This window comes from Meles meles, chromosome 19 (genome assembly GCF_922984935.1).
Source record: "Meles meles chromosome 19, mMelMel3.1 paternal haplotype, whole genome shotgun sequence".
In the NCBI taxonomy this organism is placed as follows: Eukaryota; Metazoa; Chordata; class Mammalia; order Carnivora; family Mustelidae; genus Meles; species Meles meles.
In genome coordinates this window covers 57,583,656-57,603,836 of record NC_060084.1, presented here as the reverse complement: position 1 = coordinate 57,603,836, position 20,181 = coordinate 57,583,656, and the positions used below count along the sequence as shown (strand labels likewise).

The 20,181-nt window shown below is 50.7% G+C and overlaps 1 protein-coding gene across 1 annotated transcript; it reads right to left on the bottom strand.

Annotated features, from left to right (window-relative positions):
- Nucleotides 1-2,464: 2,464 nt before the first annotated feature.
- Nucleotides 2,465-20,181, bottom strand: EDDM13 (epididymal protein 13). Its single transcript, XM_045986823.1, has 7 exons — nucleotides 20,174-20,181; nucleotides 19,928-20,049; nucleotides 9,342-9,368; nucleotides 8,650-8,676; nucleotides 5,481-5,605; nucleotides 3,926-3,963; nucleotides 2,465-2,689 (listed from the first exon to the last, which is right to left on the bottom strand). The coding sequence occupies exons 1-7, from the start codon at nucleotides 20,179-20,181 to the stop codon at nucleotides 2,665-2,667; spliced, it is 372 nt and encodes a 123-aa protein (XP_045842779.1). The 3' UTR covers nucleotides 2,465-2,664.

Genomic DNA, 20,181 nt, shown 5'->3' with positions numbered 1-20,181 from the left:
ATACTATTTCACTTAACCTTGAAAATAACCCTGTGAGGAAGGTTCCATAGAACCTTTCGTAAGCAGACCCCACTGCTGGGTGACTTCTGGGGTAACTGATGTTGGCATCCCCTCTCTCAGACACAGTGGGTGTTCCTGGCGGCAGGAAGCCCAAGGCGCGCAAACTGCTTTCTTAAATGCCTGAAGGGGGCGCTTGGCCTACTCAGTCGGTGCAGCAAGTGACTCTTTTTTTTTTTTTTTTTTAAGATTTTATTTATTTACTTGACAGACAGAGATCACAAGTAGGCAGAGAGGCAGGCAGAGAGAGAGAGAAAGGGAAGCAGGCTCCCTGCCGAGCAGAAAGCTGATGCGGGAATCCCAGGACCCTGGGATCATGACCCTGAGCCAAAGGCAGAGGCTTTAACCCACTGAGCCACCCAGGCACCCCAGCAAGTGACTCTTGATCTCAGGGTTGTGAGTTTGAGCCCCAGGCTGAGTGCAGAGATTACTTAAAATAAAATAAAATCTTTAAAGAAAAAAAAAAAACCAAATGGGGCACCTGGGTGCCTCAGTCGGTTAAGTGTCCAGCTCTTGATACCAGCTCAGGTCATGATCTCCGAGTCATGAACCTGAACCCCAATTGGGCTCCACACTGGGTGTGGCGCCTGCTTGAGTCTCTTCCTCTCCCTCTGCCCCTCCCCCTGCTTGTGCTTGCTCATTCTCTCTCTCTCTCTCTAAAAAACAAAACAAAAATGTGTTAAATTCAAATGGGCAAGATAGCTGCAAGAACGACTTTTTTCTCTTGTTCTCTAGAAGATTTCTACCTTCCAATTGCTCCGCAGGAGTGCTTGTGGTTCTGCTCCTGCTTGAAGGGACAAATTGAAAACTGTAGGTCCACAGACCCATACTAAACACTAAACAAAACCTTGGTTCTCTTGGACCAAATGAGTGTACATCTGTGCGTCTTAAAGTGTTTTTAGTTGCCTATTTTTAAAAAGATTTTATTTATTTATTTTACAGAGATTTATTTACAGAGCACAAGCAGGGGGAGCAGCAGAGGGAGAGAGAGAAGCAGGCTCCCCAATGAGCAGGGAACTTGATGCAGGATTCGGAGCTCGATCCCAGGACCCTGAGCCGAAGGCAGACACCTAACCGAAGGAGCCACCCAGGCACCCCTTCAACTGCCTATTTTAATGAACTTTAAAAAAAAAAAGATTTTATTTATTTATTTGACAGAGACAGACAGATCACAAGTAGGCAGAGAGGCAGGTGGGGGGGTTGGGTGGGGTGGGAAGCAGGCTCCCCGCTGAGCAGGAAGCCTGATACAGGACTCGATCCCAGGACCCCCGAGATCATGACCTGAGCTGAAGGCAGAAGCTTAACCCACTGAGCCACCCAGGCGTCCCCCCCCCTTTTTTTTTTAATATTTTATTGATTTATTTAACAGAGAGAGACAGATCACAAGTCGGCAGAGAGACAGGCAGAGACGGGGGGAAGCAGGCTCCCCGATGAGCAGAGAGCCTGATGTGGGGCTCGATCCTAGGAGCCTGAGATCATGACCTGAGCTGAAGGCAGAGGTTTAACCCACTGAGCCACCCAGGTGCCCCCCAGGCGCCCCTTTAATGAACTTTTTGCTGAACCAACCAATGACTGCTTCTGATCATGATGATGGGAAGGATTCTACTCCTCAATATCCCCATATTACAGATGACAAAATGAGGCATTGATAGACAATAATTTCCCCAAAGTTGCAATCCAGTAAGGGGCGGGAGCTGGAATTTATTCTCAAGAAACCTGTCTCCTACAAACCATAAGAGACTCTTAATCTCACAAAACACACTGAGGGTTGCTGGGGGTAGGAGGGTAGGGAGAGGGTGTTTGGGTGATGGACACTGGGGAGGGTATGTTCTATGGTGAGTGCTGTGAAATACGTAAGCCTAATGATTCACAGACCTGCACCCCTGGGACAAATAATACATTATATGTTAATTAAAAAAATAGAAAAAAAAAAAAAAGAAACCTGTCTCCTTGTTAGAGCCCGAGCTCTGAGCCAGGATCACAGACATCCTCCAATGCAATAGGGCAACAAAGCCCGTAGGCTGGAGAGCTGGGAACAGCTTAGTCTTGGGCTCACTCCACCTTCAGATCCCTATTTCCTCAGTCTTTGTACAAAATAAATAAATAAAAATAAATAAATAAAAATACTTTGTGATGAGTCAAACCTGGTCAAACCCCAGCACCGTCACTTGACCCTGGACTAATCATCATCCCTCTGGGCTGTATTTTCTTCACCTCGGCAGCAGGCAGCCTAGCAGAAGTTCCTTGAAGGTTATCGCCGGAAATGGCATATATGATTCTGGGCACTCTTGGCCCCTCGTGAATGGAAGAACTGAGCCTTCAACTGCTTCAGCTAGTGTAGGTTTAATCAGAGAAACAGTGGGGGAGGTTGAGCAAGGCCAGGGAGATCAGTTGTGGGGAGACCCCTGGTGCTCACTCACCCTGGGCCTGTTGGGACCCTCAGGGACACCTTCTCGCAGTGCCTCTGGGCAGACAGGTGTCGCCCTCAGAGGACCCCAGTTCTTCACCCTCCAAACTGGCCTTCTGGGGCCGGCAGGCTTCTCGGGAGGCGAGACTACAGGGCAGATGAAGGACTGGCCAGGGCCAAGCTGAGACGGAGCAGGGTTGCTAGAAAGAGCAGCAGGGGTCGGTCCTGAGGGGGTAGACAGAGAGCAGAGAAAGGCAGGTGTGCCTACCAATCGGAACACGGGGCCCTAAGTCTGGGGGGGGGGGGGTAGGGGTCCTTCCGTCACTCCCAGCAGGTGCCTCCTCCTCCCACGGGTTCTTGCCTCTCAGTGGGAACGGTCCACCCCTCCAGTTCCATATTTCCCCTCACAGCTAGGCCTTCCACTCCCCTGCTTGCCACTTACCCTTCCCATGGTGAGCTCGGTGACCATGGGGACCTCCCCTGCGGCAGCCCGTGGGTCCCCCACCCCCTTCTGTCCCTGGCCCTTGGGTGCTCCTGACCCCTCCGATCCCTCACCCCTCCATGCCTCAGACCCCAACATCCCCATACTCTGCCATCCCCAGCCCCCAACCTCCATGCCCCGCCCCTCTGACCCGCAGCCCCCCTGCGGCCCCAGGTTCACTGTACCCCCAGCTGGGCACACAGGAGCCTGGAGGGAGTATGTAAGGTTTGCCCTGTGTACTGGGGCCCCCAGGATTGATCAGGTGGACTTCTTCCTCCTGGGGGGTCTCACGGTGTAGTGTAGGGGTCCACAGGCAACAACCTCAGCGTGACTCCAGTCTCCCCGACTTTTTATAGTTTTTAAAATTGAGGTAAAATCTGCATCACATAAATTTCACTATTTAACCCTTGTAATGAATCAAGGATCTGTCCTGGAGCGGCTCCTTAGTACACTGAACGGAACTCCTGGGTGGCCCAGCCCTTCCACGGCTCTACGTGTGCCCGAAAGAAGGGAAAACAAGGGTTCGAGCAAAAAGGTGCACACAGATGTTCGAAGCGCCGCTCTCCACCACAGTCAGAAGGTGACAACAACCCAAAGGTCCTTCAGCTGTTGGACGGATAAACAAAATGTGGTCTAGCTGTCCGACGAACTGCGACTCAGCGGTAAGAAAGAACAAAGAACCGAGCCCTGCACCTTGAAGATGACCTTGAAAACAGGCTCTTCGGCAAATGAAGCCTGATGCAAAGGTGTCCAGACCAAGCTCGCCCACAGGGACGCCGGGAGTTGACCAGCGTTTGGGGAAATGCTCCATAGCTGGACGGTGGTGAAGCCTGCCCCCACGCCGTGAGGGGTAAGCGTTAACTGTTGGTGAGCACAACTCCAAGATCCTCCACCTGGGGTTCCCTTCTCAGCCTCAAGGCAACGGGGCCAAGCCCCCCACCCCAGTTGTGGACAAAATGCCCTTCCCAGCTATAACATACCTGATGTCCTCTTCGGTGTTGCAGTAGTGACAGTAACACTTGGGAGGTTGACGAGGAAGTGAACCAGAAACAGGAAGACACGGTTGGTCAGGGTGAGGCAGGTCAAGTTCCTCCCCTCCCTTTTCCTCTACTCCTTCCTTCCTTTCTTTCCTGTCCCCCCCTTTGCTCTCACTGTGACATCCTGGGGGCTCCCTGATCCATCAGGCTCACGTCCCACATTCTCCCCCATCTCCTAAGGTGGGGGGGTATCAGCCCCTAACGGGGAGTTTTCGCAGCCTCCTCACTGCTGACATCTGGACCAGATCCCTGCCGTGGGGGTTGCTGTCCTGCGCCATGTAGGATGTCTAAGACCACCCACTAAATGCCATGGCTCCCCCTCCCCAGGCAGGACCACCAACAGTGTCTCTAGACGCTACTGCGTCCTCTGGGTGACAAGGTTATCCCCACCGCCAGGTGGAGAACCACCCAAACCCAACCCAGCTCATTGGTACCATTTCCCTCCCCCAACCCAGCCAAGCCGCCAGCACTTCTTGTAGACCTGCTCCGAGGTCCTCCTCATGCCCACTCCCATCACCACACATCCTGCCCAGGGAAGCAGGGCCGCCTCCTCGCCGTCTCTCTGCTTCCCCTCTTGCCCTGATGCCATATCACTGTCCGCACGCAGAAGCCACAGTGACCTTCCCGCACTTGGACTCAGATCTCGCGGATGGCTCTCCACCAAACTTGGAATGAAAGCTTCCTTCGTGGCATGGTCTGGGAGGCCCCTTCGGGATCTGAACCCCCACTGCCCCTCTCAACTCCCGCACATCTTCCCTTGGTCCCTCAAAGGCACGTTTTGGCCTTGGGGTCCTCGCCTTGCATGTTCTCTCAGCTCGCAACAGCTGTCCCTGCAATTCTCAAGGCCGCTTCTCAGGTCCCCCCTCCTTCTCTGGAGGAGGTGCCCACTGCCCTACAGGCTGCGAGAGGTTCCCTGGATTTCTTCCTTTCCTGGGGCTCCTGGCTCATTTCCTGTCTGTCCTGCCCCTATCATGTGATCTCTGTGGGTCCAGGGACTTCGTGGGGCCGTGTAGTCCCCAGCGTCCAGCAAGGGACCTGCTGCGTATACAAACACTTGGAGGCGTGATGAACTGAACCACTGCTTGGCTGTGGTCTTCCAGGTCCTGATCCACACTCTGTCCCCTTACCTCTGTGTAATTCTTAGGAAATGACTGGGTCCTTAAGAACCTGCCTTCCGTGGAGAGAGACAGAGGCAGAGGCAGAGAGGAGGAGTGGACGATAGTGTTTCAGAGGATCGTCTGGGGCTGTGTCAGTACAGAAGGGGGTCGTTTCTATTCAAGCTTGAGGTTGAAGGCTGGGAGGAGGGGGCCATGGAGAGCGGTGGGGAGGAGCTGTGGGGAGGAGGGAGGAGGGAAGGGGTAAGGGTGGGCAGGAAGGAGGGCTGGTTCTATTCACAGAGGGGCGTCTCTCCTACCCCTTCACTTGCTTGGCAGTTCCTCACGCCCTCCCTCCTCTTGCTCCCCCTCCCCCACTCCCTTCGGTAAGGGCTCCTTCTTACCCAGTCTCCTTTGTTGTAGGACACGAACAAGAAGGTGACCATCATGTAGGCGCATTTTAAAATGTTCCATCTGGTCCGCTTGGCTGGCGGCTTCTTGGGGGCGGTGGTGGCCAGGGAGAGCTTCTCTGGGAGGACCCGGAGGGAATGAAGCCAGCTGAAGGTGTGCCCTTCCCGCCTGGAAATCCCTGCCCTTCCCGAACTCCACGCTACATCTCCACCTGCCTGCTCCTCCAAGGGACATTTGGGTCTCCTGCTGCCGGTTCCCCCTCCCTCCGCTCGGCCCCAAGGCGCCTGCCTCACCAGCTGTCCTCCTCTCCTCCTCGAAGCCCTCAGCCACAAGGGTGCCAGGAGGATCTTTCTAACTTGGACCTAACCTGGTGTGCCAATGTCCCTTGCCCTCCCCAGCAGGCTTTCCTGCTCTTCTCATTCTAAACATTTTAGCAGAGTATAACATGCAGAAAACCTCTGATTTTTTCGACTGTGTACGCAGTAACGTCTCCCTAAGAGCCATCTGCCCCCGGGAGTGTGTGTTTGTTTTTGTGGGAAGTTAGTTTGATTACAGACTCGGTTTCTTAGACAAAGCATTATTCAGATAGTCCAGCCTTCTTCTGTTTCACTTTTGGTCCTCAGCGTTTTTTTAGGATTTTGTCCGTTTTGTCTACACTTGCCATCTTACCAGCATAAGGTCTTTCAAACTATTCTCTTTATTATTCTTTTAATACCTGCAGGATCCCTCCTTTCTGATTTTGGTGATTGTTTCTCCTGTTTTTATGTTTCTCATCAGCAATACTAGAGAACTACATTTTTATCAGTCTTTTCCAAAGGACCAGCTGTTAGCACTGTTGATTACTAGTGTACACTTTTTTCCGTTGGCTTTTTATCACTTCCTTTATTCTGCTTGGGTTTAATCTCATTCTCTTTTTTGAAATTCTTTTTTTTTTTTTAGATTTTATTTATTTATTTGACAGAGAGAGATCACAAGCAGACAGAGAGGCAGGCAGAGAGAGAGAGAGGGAAGCAGGCTCGCTGCCGAGCAGAGAGCCCGATGCGGGACTCGATCCCAGGACCCTGAGATCATGACCTGAGCCGAAGGCAGCGGCTTAACCCACTGAGCCACCCAGGCACCCTCTTTTTTGAAATTCTTTAAATAGGTACTCACATCATCGATTTTCTGCGTTTCCACCTTCCTTCCCTCCTTTCTCTTAATGTACACATTTATGATTATAAATTTCTCTCTGAGCAAAGCTTTGTCGGGGCACCTGGGTGGCTCAGTCAGTTAAGCGTCTGACTTCGGCTCAGGTCATGATTTCAGGGTTCTGGAATCGAACTCCATGTCCAGCCCCTCATCACACTGGGTCCTGTGCTCAGTGGGGAGTCTACTTGTCCCTCTCCCTCTACCCCTCCCCTACTTAAGCTCATGTGCTCTCTGATACAAATAAATAACATCTTTTTGGGGGAAAAAAAAAGCTTTGGGGAACCTGGGTGGCTCAGTTGTCCAACTCAATTTTGTCTCAGGTCATGCTCTCAGGGTCCTGGGATCGAGCCCCACATCAGGCTGCCTGCTGAGCAGGGAGCCTGCTTCCCCCTCTCTCTGCCTGCCTCTCTGCCTACTTGTGATCTCTCTCTCTTTCTCTGTCAAATAAATAAAATCTTTAAAAAAGAATAATAAACAATAAATGACTTCAACCTGAAGTTGACTGAGGCTCGTTTTGTGAACAAACGTGCAGCCAATTTCGGTAAGGAAAGTAATCCCACGTTCACTGAAGAGGCTGTGCATTCCCGTGGGGTTGGGTTCAGAGTTTCCACGTCAGTCACGTCATGTTTGCTCGTCGCTCTCTAGACGTTCCATAGGCAGTTTTATCTACCTGTCCCGTCACCTGTTGCAAGAGGTGTCCAAGTTGCCCACTATGTCGTGGATGCCTCTACTTCTTCTTGTCGTTTGCCCTGCTTTTCCTTTTATGCAAAAACCGGCTGCTGTGTGAAAACAGATTGAGAACTGGCATGTTTTCCCGGTGGATTAATCTCTTTCTCAATTTCAGCGTCCCTCTTTGTCCCTCGGAACACTTCTTGACTCTGAACCAGCAGTGTCTGGTGTCAGAATCGTATGCTGGCTTCCTTTTACTTCAGAGACTTATGTCTTATGGGAGGACTTTCCTTTCAAATTCTGTCTCTTTAAGGGAGGGAGAAGTTAAAAATATTCTTTGTCTGTGGTTTTAAACTATTTTGTGGCAAGTTTCCTAGAAGTAGTTTCCTTTATAGTCATTCCCCTTGGGGTTCTCAGAACTCTTTTTTTTAAGATTTTTCTTAAGTCATCTCTACCCCCCGCGTGGGACTCAAACTCACGACCCCAAGATCAAGAGTTGCATGAGTCTCCAACTGAGCCCAACCAGACGCCCCTCTCAGAACTTTTAAAAATCTGTTGTTGATGGTTATTTTTTACCAAAATGCAAAATTCTTAGCCATTAACTCTTGACATATCACTTCAGTTTCATTTTCTCTCTCTTCAGTTTCTTAAATTCTCACTTCGCGTATGTCGCAGCTTCACTGGGTCTAAGTCTTGTGTGTGTTGTGTATTTTCTGCTCATTTAGCCACCGTGGCTCCCTTTGAGTATTTCCCCTTGACCCATTCTCTAGCTCCCTGATCGTGCTCTCAGCTGTTACGACCAACCCCTGAATTCGTCATTTCAGTTATATACTTTCAGTTCTGGAATTGTCACTTGACTATTTTTTTTTAATAAACTATAATTCCCTAGTGAAATTCTTCATCTAATTTGTGAACTTAATAACAGCAAGCTTTCTTTAAGTACTTCTGGCCACTATCTGGGCCACCCGGAGCCTCAATTTTCTTGCCCGGCTTCTTCTCTCTCGGTTTTCGGCCACGCAGCCCTGACGCTGGGGACTGACATGTCATTTCCAGGGGGAACAGGAATGGGTCCCACGCCTACCTCAGTGTGGTGGGTCTCCTTGGCACCCGTGAGCAGCACGAAGGAGCAGGGTGGCCCGAGGGCTCTGGCTGCCCTTCCCACCGACACCTTCACGGGCACAGACACCCAGCCCGTGGTTACTTGGAGGCTTCTCTTCTTGCAGCTTTTTCGGAAACCGGGAGGAAGGAGCTCACTGTCCTCGGGGCAGGAAAAGGTACAAATGCACAACTTACCTCCTTCCTTACCTCCTTCCTTGCAACCGCTTGTTTCTTCTAAAAGCGAACAAGGAGAAGAAGAAGGAGAAGAGGAAATCATCAAGGGAGCATGAAAGGGAGAGAAGCAGTGCCTCCGGGTGCCTCGGATGGGGATGGGAGAGGATGCCGTGGCCTCCTCGTGGCCGTGGTCCACAGGCACTTGCCTGCCTCGTGGCCTTGGCCCATTCTGTTCCCTGTGCCTGGAGCACCCTGGCACGGCCAGCAGCAAGGCAGTCGACCTGGCTCCCTGCTGAACTGTCACTTGCCCTCAGCTCCCGCTAGAAACCTGTCAACCTCTCCCACACTGTCTTTCCTTCTCCCTCTCTCCTCCGTGTCCACAGGACTCACCCACCTCCAGCAGACGCTTCACCTACTTCCTTTACTTATATTGTTCAAATGCAAGCTCACGCAGGCACCTATTTCCACCCGTTTGGTTCCCTACTCTTTCTGGCTCCTAGAGCCAGATGTGGCCCAGAGGAGTTAGTCTTCACCAGCATTTGTGGGAGGAACAACCAAAATGTTGAACCACTCATGATGGAGCCACAAAGGTGAGAGGGGGAGTGCGGGGTTCGGTGATCTCTAAATTTCTCTTCCCACGCTGAGAAGAGGAGCGAAGAGCTCTGTGTCTCGGTGCACGGGCGTGAAGGCAAGCAGAAGGGCCAAACGGCTCGCGCACTACTCACCATTCAACACCTGGAGGCTGAGCAAACCTGCAGAAGACAGCGCCACCTGAGCACCGCGAGGGGCGGCATGAACAGTGCCCTCGAGTCCCCAATCTGACAAGCTCAACACAAGCTCTCTCTCCTCCAGGAAGCCCTCCTGGATTCCAGGCACCTCCCTCGGGACACGGATCCCTACTGCCTTATAACCATCGTCTCCCCCAACAGACTACGAGTTGGCACAGATGTGCGAGCGTGTGGGGTTCATCTTTGGGGTTCTCGCTGCCCCACAGGGTCCTGGCACATACCCTGGCACAAGCCAGACAAGCTTCCCACCGAACCCCCCCAGCGTGCTCGGAATGGGATTCTTACCTAGGATCTCTGGTGTTGCCCATGCAGGGGAAACGGTGTCCGGGAGGCAATCCATGGGGGCGGATGAAGTCCAGAGTGTTGAGTCCGAGAGTCATGAGAGACGAGGCCATAAGGAGGAAACATCACCATCACCAGATCAGAAGGTGGGGGGACTGGGAGCCCATGAGAGCAGAGCCCGGGGTGAGGGGCGTGGTGATCAGTTAGGACTTGGCAGTGAACAGGGGAGACCATCCAAAGCCTTGTTGTCTGGGTCGGGGAGAAGCGAACGGCTAAAGACACCTGCATTGGATTGGGGTTAAGCTGGGAAGGCAGCCACCAGCCCTCCCCTTATATTTAGTGTCCCGTGTTGTAAGTCCCTCGCAGACTTGGGATGAAAAATGCTGACTTTGCGAAGACGTTGTGGGGGAGGACAGAGCTTGATTCCTCAAAGGTGCCGCCTCCAGGGCCCGACATTTGGGAAATTCTTACTGGATTTTCATTACTATCCTCATTGTCATCACCATTTCATCGCCATATCCCTGAGGTGAGGGGGGAGGTTGGTTCCCATAGGACACCCCACCTTTTTGAAAGTCAAAGTAGGACAGCAATTTTTTTCAAGTCCCTGGATTTTAAAGAAATTTCTCTAGAGATGATCCGTGGCTAGGAATGGACCCCTTCACAGAGACAAAAAAGGGAACAAAGCTGGGGGAGGGGGACGACGTGAAACCAGAATCTTACTTTTCAGTACTGCTGAGATGCAGGCAGCAAGAAGGCGAACATCCAGTAGGGGTCGTTGGGCACCGACAGAAACAGAAAGGAGGGGACTGAGGTCTTAATGGCTCCTTCCGAGCTCACCCCACCCTGATGGTTCCCAAAGAGACCCTCCCCTAGGAGGGAAAGGAGGGGATCCCCCAGATTTCATGGGATGCTCTGGGGACCAGTGTGGGTTGCTTCTACTACACTTGTCCCCTTTGGAGACACATCTGTCCAGGTGGCCAGAAGCTGCAGGTACCCGAGGAGATGGGGGAATTCACCCCCCAGAGATTAGAAAGATTATCTGCAAAGGATCCCCTTGATCCATTTTATCTCATTTCTCTGCTGAGGTCAGGAAAGAGTGGGCTGTACCTCTTACATGTAACTCAATACGTCCTTGAATTCTGGGGCAGTGGTCCTCGGGTTTTGAGAATCTGATAAGGTCTGGAGACCTCATATGCATACGTGCTCACATACCCGGTCATACCTGCAGCCTCGGACCCACCCGAGTCCCAGGCACCCAGTCCCGATGATCCCCACAGCCTCGAGGGGCAGGTGGACCCTACAGCTCACCCCGAGCCTCCTGCAGAGGTAGGGGCAGTAGGTGTAGACTGAGATCCCCCAGCAGAGGGTCTCTCTCAACCTGGGCCCTAAATCGAAGAGAGCAATTCAAAGACCCCCTTCTCTTTCTTGTTTCCTATACTTCATAGCACCCAAACACACCCCAATAACCCCTAAAAAAAGAAAAATAACTCACTTTTCACTGGAGGGTGCAGCAGAACCGGAAGTCAGGAAGTCAGTATGGAAAAGAGTGGGCAAGCGAGTAAGACCACATTAACAGCGCCCCAACGCCATTATCCCTTCATTAAACAACCTTAAAATTACTTTCAACTTTTTATTGTGTATTAATTATGAACTCACAAAATATTGCAAAAATAGTACACACAGGGATCCTGTGTGATGGCCGTCCAGCTTCTCCCAATGGTGGCATCTTATGTAACCAGAGGACATTGTCAAAACAGTAAACTGATGTGAGCACTATGCCAGTGCTCAGACAATAGAACGTGCTCAGATCACCAGTTTCCTTGTGCACTCTTTTAAAAAACATTTTTGTTTTATTGAATCCTCATCTATCTCATAGCCATAGGGAAGCCATCTTAAAATAACACGGACATCATCACCTTGCTTTATGAGTGAAAGAAGGGAGACCCACACCGTCACCAAGGGCGTTTAGAAGAGCCACATTGTGACCCAACACAGGTGGGTACCAGGGATTCACCATCTCTCCACCTGAAGGGGAGAGTAGAGGTGGGACTTGGGACTGAAGATTGAGGGGAACGCACCACTTCTTTATCTGTCCAATTGAGCCCCCGTAAATTATGATGGGCCCCACGAAATAATCTGCTTATGGAGTGGATGTTGGTGGGTCCGTATGAGTAGACTAGCCTGTCCAAGGATCACCACCTGGGAAGCTTGTTACAAACAAGGAGCCTGGGGCGCCTGGGTGGCTCAGTGGGTTAAGCCTCTGCCTTCGGCTCAGGTCATGTTCTCAGGGTCCTGGGATTATTCTCAGGCCCCGCATCGGGCTCTCTGCTCAGCAGGGAGCCTGCCCCCCCCCCGCCGCCTGCCTTTCTGCCTACTTGTGATCTCTGCCTGTCGAATAAATATATAAAATCTTTAAAAAAAAAAAAAAACCAAACAAACAAAAAACCAAGGAGCCTGAAGCTCTGCCCCAGATGTCCTGATTCTCCAGGTAATTTGAGATGGGATCCTAATTTTGAATAAAGACCCTATGAGGCATTGCTCCGGTTCAAAGATCAACAAACATCTTCTTTTTTTAAAACTAGGCTCCACACCTACTGTGGAGCCCATCACAGGGCTTGAACTCATGACCCTGAGATCAAGAGCCAGACACTTAACCGACTGAGCACCCCCAGGTGCCCCAACAAACATCTTCTTTCCATAAAGGGCTAGATAGTAGCTGTTTTAGGCTTGGCGGGTCAGCAGTCGTAGTGGTGACTATGCGAGTGTCCTGACAGCAAGAACACAGCCATAGAGGATGCATAAATGGATGTGCGTGATTTGGTGTCAATAAAACTTTATTGTAAAAAAACAGGAAGTGGGCCAGCTCTAGTTGGCCAACTCCTGCTCTAGCTCAGTGGTTCTCCAACCATCTGAGTCACCTCTTGACAGAACGGGTTCCTCAATCCCTCCTATTGGTATTCTCATGCAAAAACTGTGGGTGAAACTCGGAAAATCATTTTGTTCTGTTCTGTTTTGTTTTGTTTTTTCAACTTTCTGATGATCAGCATTTGGGGGAGTCATGTCTTCTGACTTGAGCTCCCTATGGCTCATAGTGCTGTTGTGAGAACTCACTCATGGCACAGAGACAGACACTCCCCCGTTATTTCTCTTCAACTCCTCCAATTAACAAAGAGAGCAGGCATTAGCCTTTGTAGGGGACGTTCCTTTCCTTCCAGAAACACTTGTGCAGCCCTGTGTCCCAGACCTTCCTCTAGGCCATGGGTTTAAAAGATGGACAAACCCTGGCCTTGGAGGAGGAGGAGAGAAGCTCCCTTTCCCACGCCATCTCCCCCCGAAGGGTTCACCACCTGGTGGCAGCACACCACGGCTGAGCATCTCCAATGGAGTCTGCTTCTACCGACTGTGCTCCTGGCCCCGGGCCAATGTCTAAAGGCCAGGGTCTGGACCAACCCTTTTCCATGTATTTTAAGGAATTTCAAGGCCCAGAGAGGGTTACAAGAATGTAATCTCAAGGACACGGTACTCACTTTCTTCTTCGGTCCTGTCTGGAGGGGAGAACGCAGGCAGCCGGGTCCCGATGGAGGCACGGGGTAGAGAAAGAAATGGGCATTAAGACTGGGAGCCTAGATGCCGGCAGGCGCGTGTCCCTGACCGGTCAGAAGACAGCAGCAGCAAAGGACCCCTGGAGATGAGGCCGATGAAGGCTTGAACTCCATCGTGCAGTCAGTCTCTCTCCCACAGATCTGGATGGAGCTTCTACTGTGTGCAAGGCACAAGGACACATGTGCGGCAAAGCGGACAAGGTCCTGGAGCTCAGGGAGTCAAGTCAGAGAAGCAGTGAAAAGGGCCAGTAGTGTGTCTGGGTGAACCTGCGGGGTTCTGTAGGGGGTGTGGTTGCTGACCTTGGTGGGGGGGCCAGGGAAGGCATCTCGGAGGCACTGTCCCTGTGTCTGAGACCTGAAACACGAGTAGGGTTAGTCGCGGGAGGACTTTGGAAGCGGGGATAGCGATGCATCCCAGGCAGAGGGAACAGCGAGGGCATGGTGCTGGGTAGGAGGGAGCCTGGGCCTTTGGAAGAATTTTGACGGCCCAAGAGTGTGGGGAGCTACACGACACAGAGCCCTGCAGGTGAGCTGAAGACCCTCAGACTCCTTCCTAACAACAGGGATGTGGCATTGCAAGATTTGGACCCTTGTCCAGGTCCCAGCTCTACGCCCACTGGCTTTCTGACCCGCAGCAATGTGCCCCCCCACCCCCACGCCTGTGTCCTTGTCATAAAAATGGAATTCTAGCAGGATGACCAGCCATTCTAGCTTGCCTGGGACCAAAGGGGAGAAGTTCCCAGGAGAGAGAGTCCCTCCCTGCGACTCGTTACTTGCAGACACAAGCGGGTTTCTCCTGGGATCCAGCGGCAGGGAGCCCTCCCCGGCTGATGAACCTGCTCTCTCCAAGCAGCAAAGCCAGCAAAGAGGGGTCTGGAGTCCGGAACCCACAGAGCATGGGCTGGGCGGCTTTGGCAGCTCTAGCCAGCTCCCTGGCACTGAGTTGTTCGTATAGTTTGTCTTAACGTCATAAGCACTAGCCCTGGTTTGCGGGAAGAACACCGACTTGTCCCTGGTCACTCGGCAGGAAAGGAGTGGAGTGGGTTGGAGCTCCAGCCACATCTGCTTCTGGAAGGCCAGCTCTCACCCCCTCTTCCGGGCATCTGGGGCCATAGGCATCCCCTGGGAAGTGGGGTGTGAGCCCTCGGTGATGGCTAAAGAGATCTCGGGGTGGGGGGAGCAGCCTGGGGGTCAAGTGGGGAGCTATTCCCCTCACCATTCCCCAGAAAATGATGCTGGCTTGTCTCTCACCTGCCTCCAAAGCTCTTTCTACCAAAGCAGGGAGAACAGGCTTCTGATGAAGTCTCAATAGAGACCAGCATCGTGTTAGAATTCACTAACATTTTATTTTCCTTGTATATATTTTTACACAGTGTCTGCTTATAATGAATGATGCTGGCTTTCTACTTTCTCACGTGGTGTCTTGTTTTCTTTTAGAGTTTTCTCTGTAGGTAAAAGAACTGAGTCCGTTTAAAGAAAAACTTAAGTGGTCCTAGGGCCGGCACATGAATGTGGGCAGAACTCCCACCATGTCCTACGTCCCTGTTTGTACGAAAAGAGGACCCAGGTTTTCCAGCCATCCCAGCATCGAAAATCAAGAAGTTAGAGAATTCCCTGTGCGTTCTTTTTGGCCCTTGGTGGGAGCGTAAATGCGTTCAACCTCTGTCCCCATTTTAGATGCCTGTGCCCTGGACCCAGCTGGTTCCTTGTTAGGAGTTTCTCTCACACATAAGACAATGCAAACACGGGAAAAGCAAGAAAATTGAAGGAGCGCGAGCATGTTGTAGCATAAACATGAACTGAAGCAGAGCGGAAACGGAGATAAGGGGAAACAAAAGTTCTGTGACCAGGAGACTCATTAAATTACACCAGAGTGAGTGAAATATTGTTCAGGTCTTTGAAAGAAAGAGACAAGTTCCGGTGAAAGGCATAACATTTTTAACCCAAAAAGCTGAGGGTAACCATAAGTATGTGTGAATGTTTCTGGCAAGAACGCACCAAAGACCGGACGGACCCGGGAAGGAATGAGGAGAAGATTTCTATCGTTGATTTTATGTGCTCTCGACGTCTCCCACGTGCATCTGCTAGATTTATAATGTCAAGAATCTACAGCCTAATAACTACCACGTAGAGTCCCAGCTCTGCCACGCAGGAGTGAAAAATTTCCATCATCTTAAAATTCAAAGAAACACAATGGGACTGGACGCTGTCAAAATGGCTCTTCCCAATAAATGAATAAATAAAACACGTATTTTAAATAAATAAGTAAATGACTCCATCCGTAAGTCTGCATAACCTTGTAAACAAGAGAAGGGGAACACCAGAAAGGGTATGGGTTTCCCACTTACCATCCGTTGACAACCTGGTCATCATACCTGAGGAAGAAGATACACCTCACAGTAAGCAAATATGAACAAAGAAATAGTCTTAATAAATGGATTTCCCCAGCTCAACAGATTGAACAACTTCCCTTCTTTAGGAGTATGGCTACAGTGTCTCAGGCATAATCTAGGGTTTCCCTCAATATTCCCACCGCCCCCTCTCCCCATCATCACCGGCAAGCATCCCTTGTCTCTAATATCATTTCTGTTTATTCTTCTCTCTTCTCTGCCAGTGTCTGAGTTCTTAAAGGGGGAGCATGTCTGATCCCTCTGGTCCAAGAACAAGGAGATGCTCAGAAATTCATGCTCCGAGTCCCCCACCAAAGCTCACAGTCCAAAGCCATCACGAGCGTGGAAGGGACTTACTTAGGATTCCTGAAGTCGCCATCCAGAAGAGTTGGCATGGGTAGTGGTCAAGATCACAGATGTGGTACAGAATGGCAGTCATGGAAGGAGCCCCAGGTAGAAAACCAAACATAAAATGAGATGGTGGGGGTCAGGAACAGGCTGGGGAGTAGAGTCCACGATGGGTGGTGCTGGGCAGGAAGGAGCTGCAACCCAGAACCCTGGGGGAGGCTGGAGTCTTTGCATTTGACATTGGAAGGAGCTGAAGGGAGCTGGGGAATGGTCACCGATCATCGCTCCGCCATGCTAGGACTCAGATTTAGCTCCTTGGGCTGATGGCTTTCCTTCAGCCATATGGAACTATGAAAATGTGCTCAATTTCTGGGCAGCTGGGTTTGATTGATTGATCAATTGACTGGCTAGAGGGAGGGGAGAGAGGAAAGGGGGCAGTATTTTGTTTTCCTCGAGATACTCTAGTACTCGATTTTGTACTTTTCTAGATCAGAGGCTAGGCTGTAGACAGCCAGGAGAAGAAAGACCCTCTGAAGTGCAGCAGAAATTACCTGTCGGGCACGCACAGTCAAACCAAAGGGAGGCAGGTGGGCCAAGAGTCTTACCTTTCAGCACTGTTGATGGGCAACCCCCAGGAAGGAGAAGACCAATGGCAGCAAGCGGGCGTCGTTTTCCCAATAAAGTTTCAGGAAGAATATGAAATCAATCAAGTCAGGCTTCATACCTCCTTGTACCCCATAGGTCCCCAGATAGGATAAGGAACAAGATTGAAAGCTGGGACCCTTCCTAAGAGCCCTGGACCCCTTTAGAGACACATTTATCCTAAAGTCAAAGAACCCCAAGGATACCAGTTACCTGGGGCGGACATTTCCCCCTCCACCAGTTGTCATCTCCACTTCTCAGTGGAGACCAGGAAGGTCAATACTCAGAAAAAAGGGGAGCTTCTCCACTCTGCCCATGTTTTTCTTGACTAAAACCAACCAAATGAATACGTACAATCTATTCCAATCCAGCTGTAGTTTTTAGAGCAGAAGTTCACGGATCCTACTGAAAGTCTGATCAAAGCTATAAAGTCCACGTTCCCAGAAAACCACACCAATTCTTGATCCTCTGTCTGTCTCCTGCACACTCAGTTTTACACGTGATTGCAAAGGCTTGTTGACCTCCCTGAAGCCTACCTATTTGCCCTCTGGGATCTGCGGATTCTGGGTTTGGAGCCTGAGTCAGGACTGAGAGCCTCTCCCAGAATCTGTCCTGGTTGATCATGGTGGTCAACAATTTTGCCTCTTCCTTACACCTCTTCTCGGGTTGAAAGTCTCCCTTGTTAGGTAGGGGGAAAGTGGTAGGACTTACTTACATTTTACTGGAAGGGCAACAGAACCACAAGTCAGTGGGTTGACATGGAAAATAAAAGCAAGGAAGAGAGTAGGATTAATGCTAACATTATCCATCTCAGTTAATGTCTTTATGCCTTCATGGAGCATTTGTGTCTTCACTGCCCACCGGTCTTCCCTGCCCCCAAGACAATGCCTGTGTGCCGGACCCGAGTCCAACCTTTCCCCAGCATTCCCTGAGGGGTCTTGACATCGGAAGGAATCTGAGAGGAGCTAGCTATGGGGATTACATATGGGAGCTAGCTTGGGGGTTACACAGTTCTTACTTTTTTCTTCAATGGCGACTGGAAGCAAAAGTGTTAGCCATCCAGGTTCCAACAGGAGCAGGAAGTAAGGAGAGAATTCAGCATTAGATCACTGTGTTGCTCAAGGAGACTGATAACCCACCCACAGTGTGTGTCGATAATCTACTCAGGTCCACCCGTCACCCCATCCATCATTCACTCAACCGACATTCATTTGGCCACTGCCGTATGCCAGAAGCTGAGGATGCCATGACTCAGACTCAGCCCCTGCTCTGTAGACATTTACAAGACTAGTTGGGAAGAGAGATGCTGGTACAGAGTTAACATCTCCAGCCCTGGTCTCATGAATGGAACCCGCAACCAATGAATGTCCTGAACTTCCTCCAGGTTCTTCAAACACAGCGTGTCCCTAAGAGACTTTGTGGTCATCACCCGCCCACCCACCAAAAAGTAATGTTATTTTTCGTTAATAAAATAAACACCCATGCATTCACAGTGATATAGATGAATACTGGAATAAACAAATCGAACATATTCCTCACAGAAGAATTCCAATGAATATGTGTAGAAGGAACAAGAGAAATAGAGAATCACCATGGAGCGAATATGATGGTGATCGTCTTTGCAGGCAAGACCCACCAGTGGGCGCCATAACTGGTGGGCGAATGTTTAAGGAGAGAAAGGATATTTGCAGGGTCTGCAGCTGCCTCCTTCAGGATACTCGTTAGTTACAAGGGGAAACAGTTACTGGACCATGGAGAACCCTGGCAGACACACCACAACCAAACAGTCCAGGTTAACATCTCAGGTAAAGAGACACAATGACGCACCCCTTCTGTGCCCTTCCTACCCCAAACAACATAATCATGAGACAACTTCACACAAGTTCAGACTGAGAGACATTCTTCAGAAGATCTGACCAGGGCTCTTCTTTGAAAGGGTCAAGGTTGTGAAAGGTTGGCCAACTCAGCCATGAGTTGTAAGGACTAAGGCAAGAGTAAGGAGATGGGATGACTCGGGACAATGTGGGATCCTGGATGGGATCCTCAGATAGAAAAGGGACATTTGTGGGGAAACTAGTAAAACTGGAACAGGTTCTGTAATTTAGGTGTAGCTTTGTAATGGTGTCAAGGTCCTGGCTATCGTCACTGTGCTGTGCTTGGGTGAGATGGTAATGTGAAGGGAGGTGGGGAGGAGGGTATTTGGGAAGTCTAGTTTTGTGACTTTTCTGTATGTCTCAAATGACTTCAAGGTAAAGTTTAAAAAAAAAATCAATTGCTCTGCAGAACTGTCCCAACTCAGTTAAGGGCAGCCCAATCATCCAGCTGCAAAAGATATGAAATGAAATGAAATGAAAAATAAAATTATAAGAGTCTTTCTTCACTTCTGTTTTTCCCTAACCCTGGTTCCTGCCCAATCTATTCTTCATTAGGACCAAGATTGATCATTTAAACATACACACACACACACACACTCCCCTACATGACACTCCCTTTCTGACAGCCTTGTAATAGCCACATCTTAATCTGATCCACAAGAGCCCCTGTGTGCAGGTTTCTGCCTCCTCTCCATTCTTACTTGTGACATCCCCAACCACCTTGTCCCTCTCCCCATCCACCATGCTCCAGACACACAGGCTGTTCTCAGATCTATGAAGGAACCCAGTGCCTTCCTGCCCCAGGGCCTTTGTACATAGTCCCCAGCCGGACTGTCTCCCTAACTCTGGCTGGCCAGCTCATACCCACCATTGGCATCTCCCCTCAAAACGTCATTTATCCAGAGAGCCCTTCTCTCGATGTCCACGCTGGGAAGTGCTTATTTGTGTAACATGAGAATTCTCGGAGGATGGGACTATGTCTGTTCTTTTCACCCACTGCATTCCCAGCATTGCGCACAGGGAACAAGCCAGAAACTCAATGCACATCTGTGCAGCAAATGAGGCAATAGGAACTCAGCTTTGTGATGAGACTCAAGTGCTCTTTCCAACAGGTGGTGTCCTTACATGGTAAAGATCTGGGGTCTCACTAGAGCTCCGTGACCATAGGAATGTCCACTCCCAGGCAATACGCAAACATAACCACGTCAATGACACACAGAAGGTCAACGGACTTGAGATGCTCATGATGCCCTTTGGTCCGATGAGGATGGTCAGGCTTACTCAAGCAGTGTCTCCCCGCCAAAGGCACCAAGAGCTCATGACAAAACCAGATTCAGACGCCAGTCCTTCTCCAAGGCAGGGCTCTGGTAGGGCTGTTGGCTTACAGGGCTCGCCCACCCTCCCGTCTCCTCCGGGGAACCGGGAAACGAGGGTGTCTACACCTGACACCAGCAGGAGTCTGGTCGGACTGCTGGAGACCGTCTGGAGCCAGCCCTGCCCCTGCCCACTGCAAGCAGAAAGGCAGAGGAGACGGGGAGTGGGAGCGGACGTCACCTTCACGGGGAATGCAGGCTCCAGCCAGTCCCAGGAAGAGCAGAATCAGCAGCGGCGTCTGCAGAAACAGCTCGCACCTGCGCAT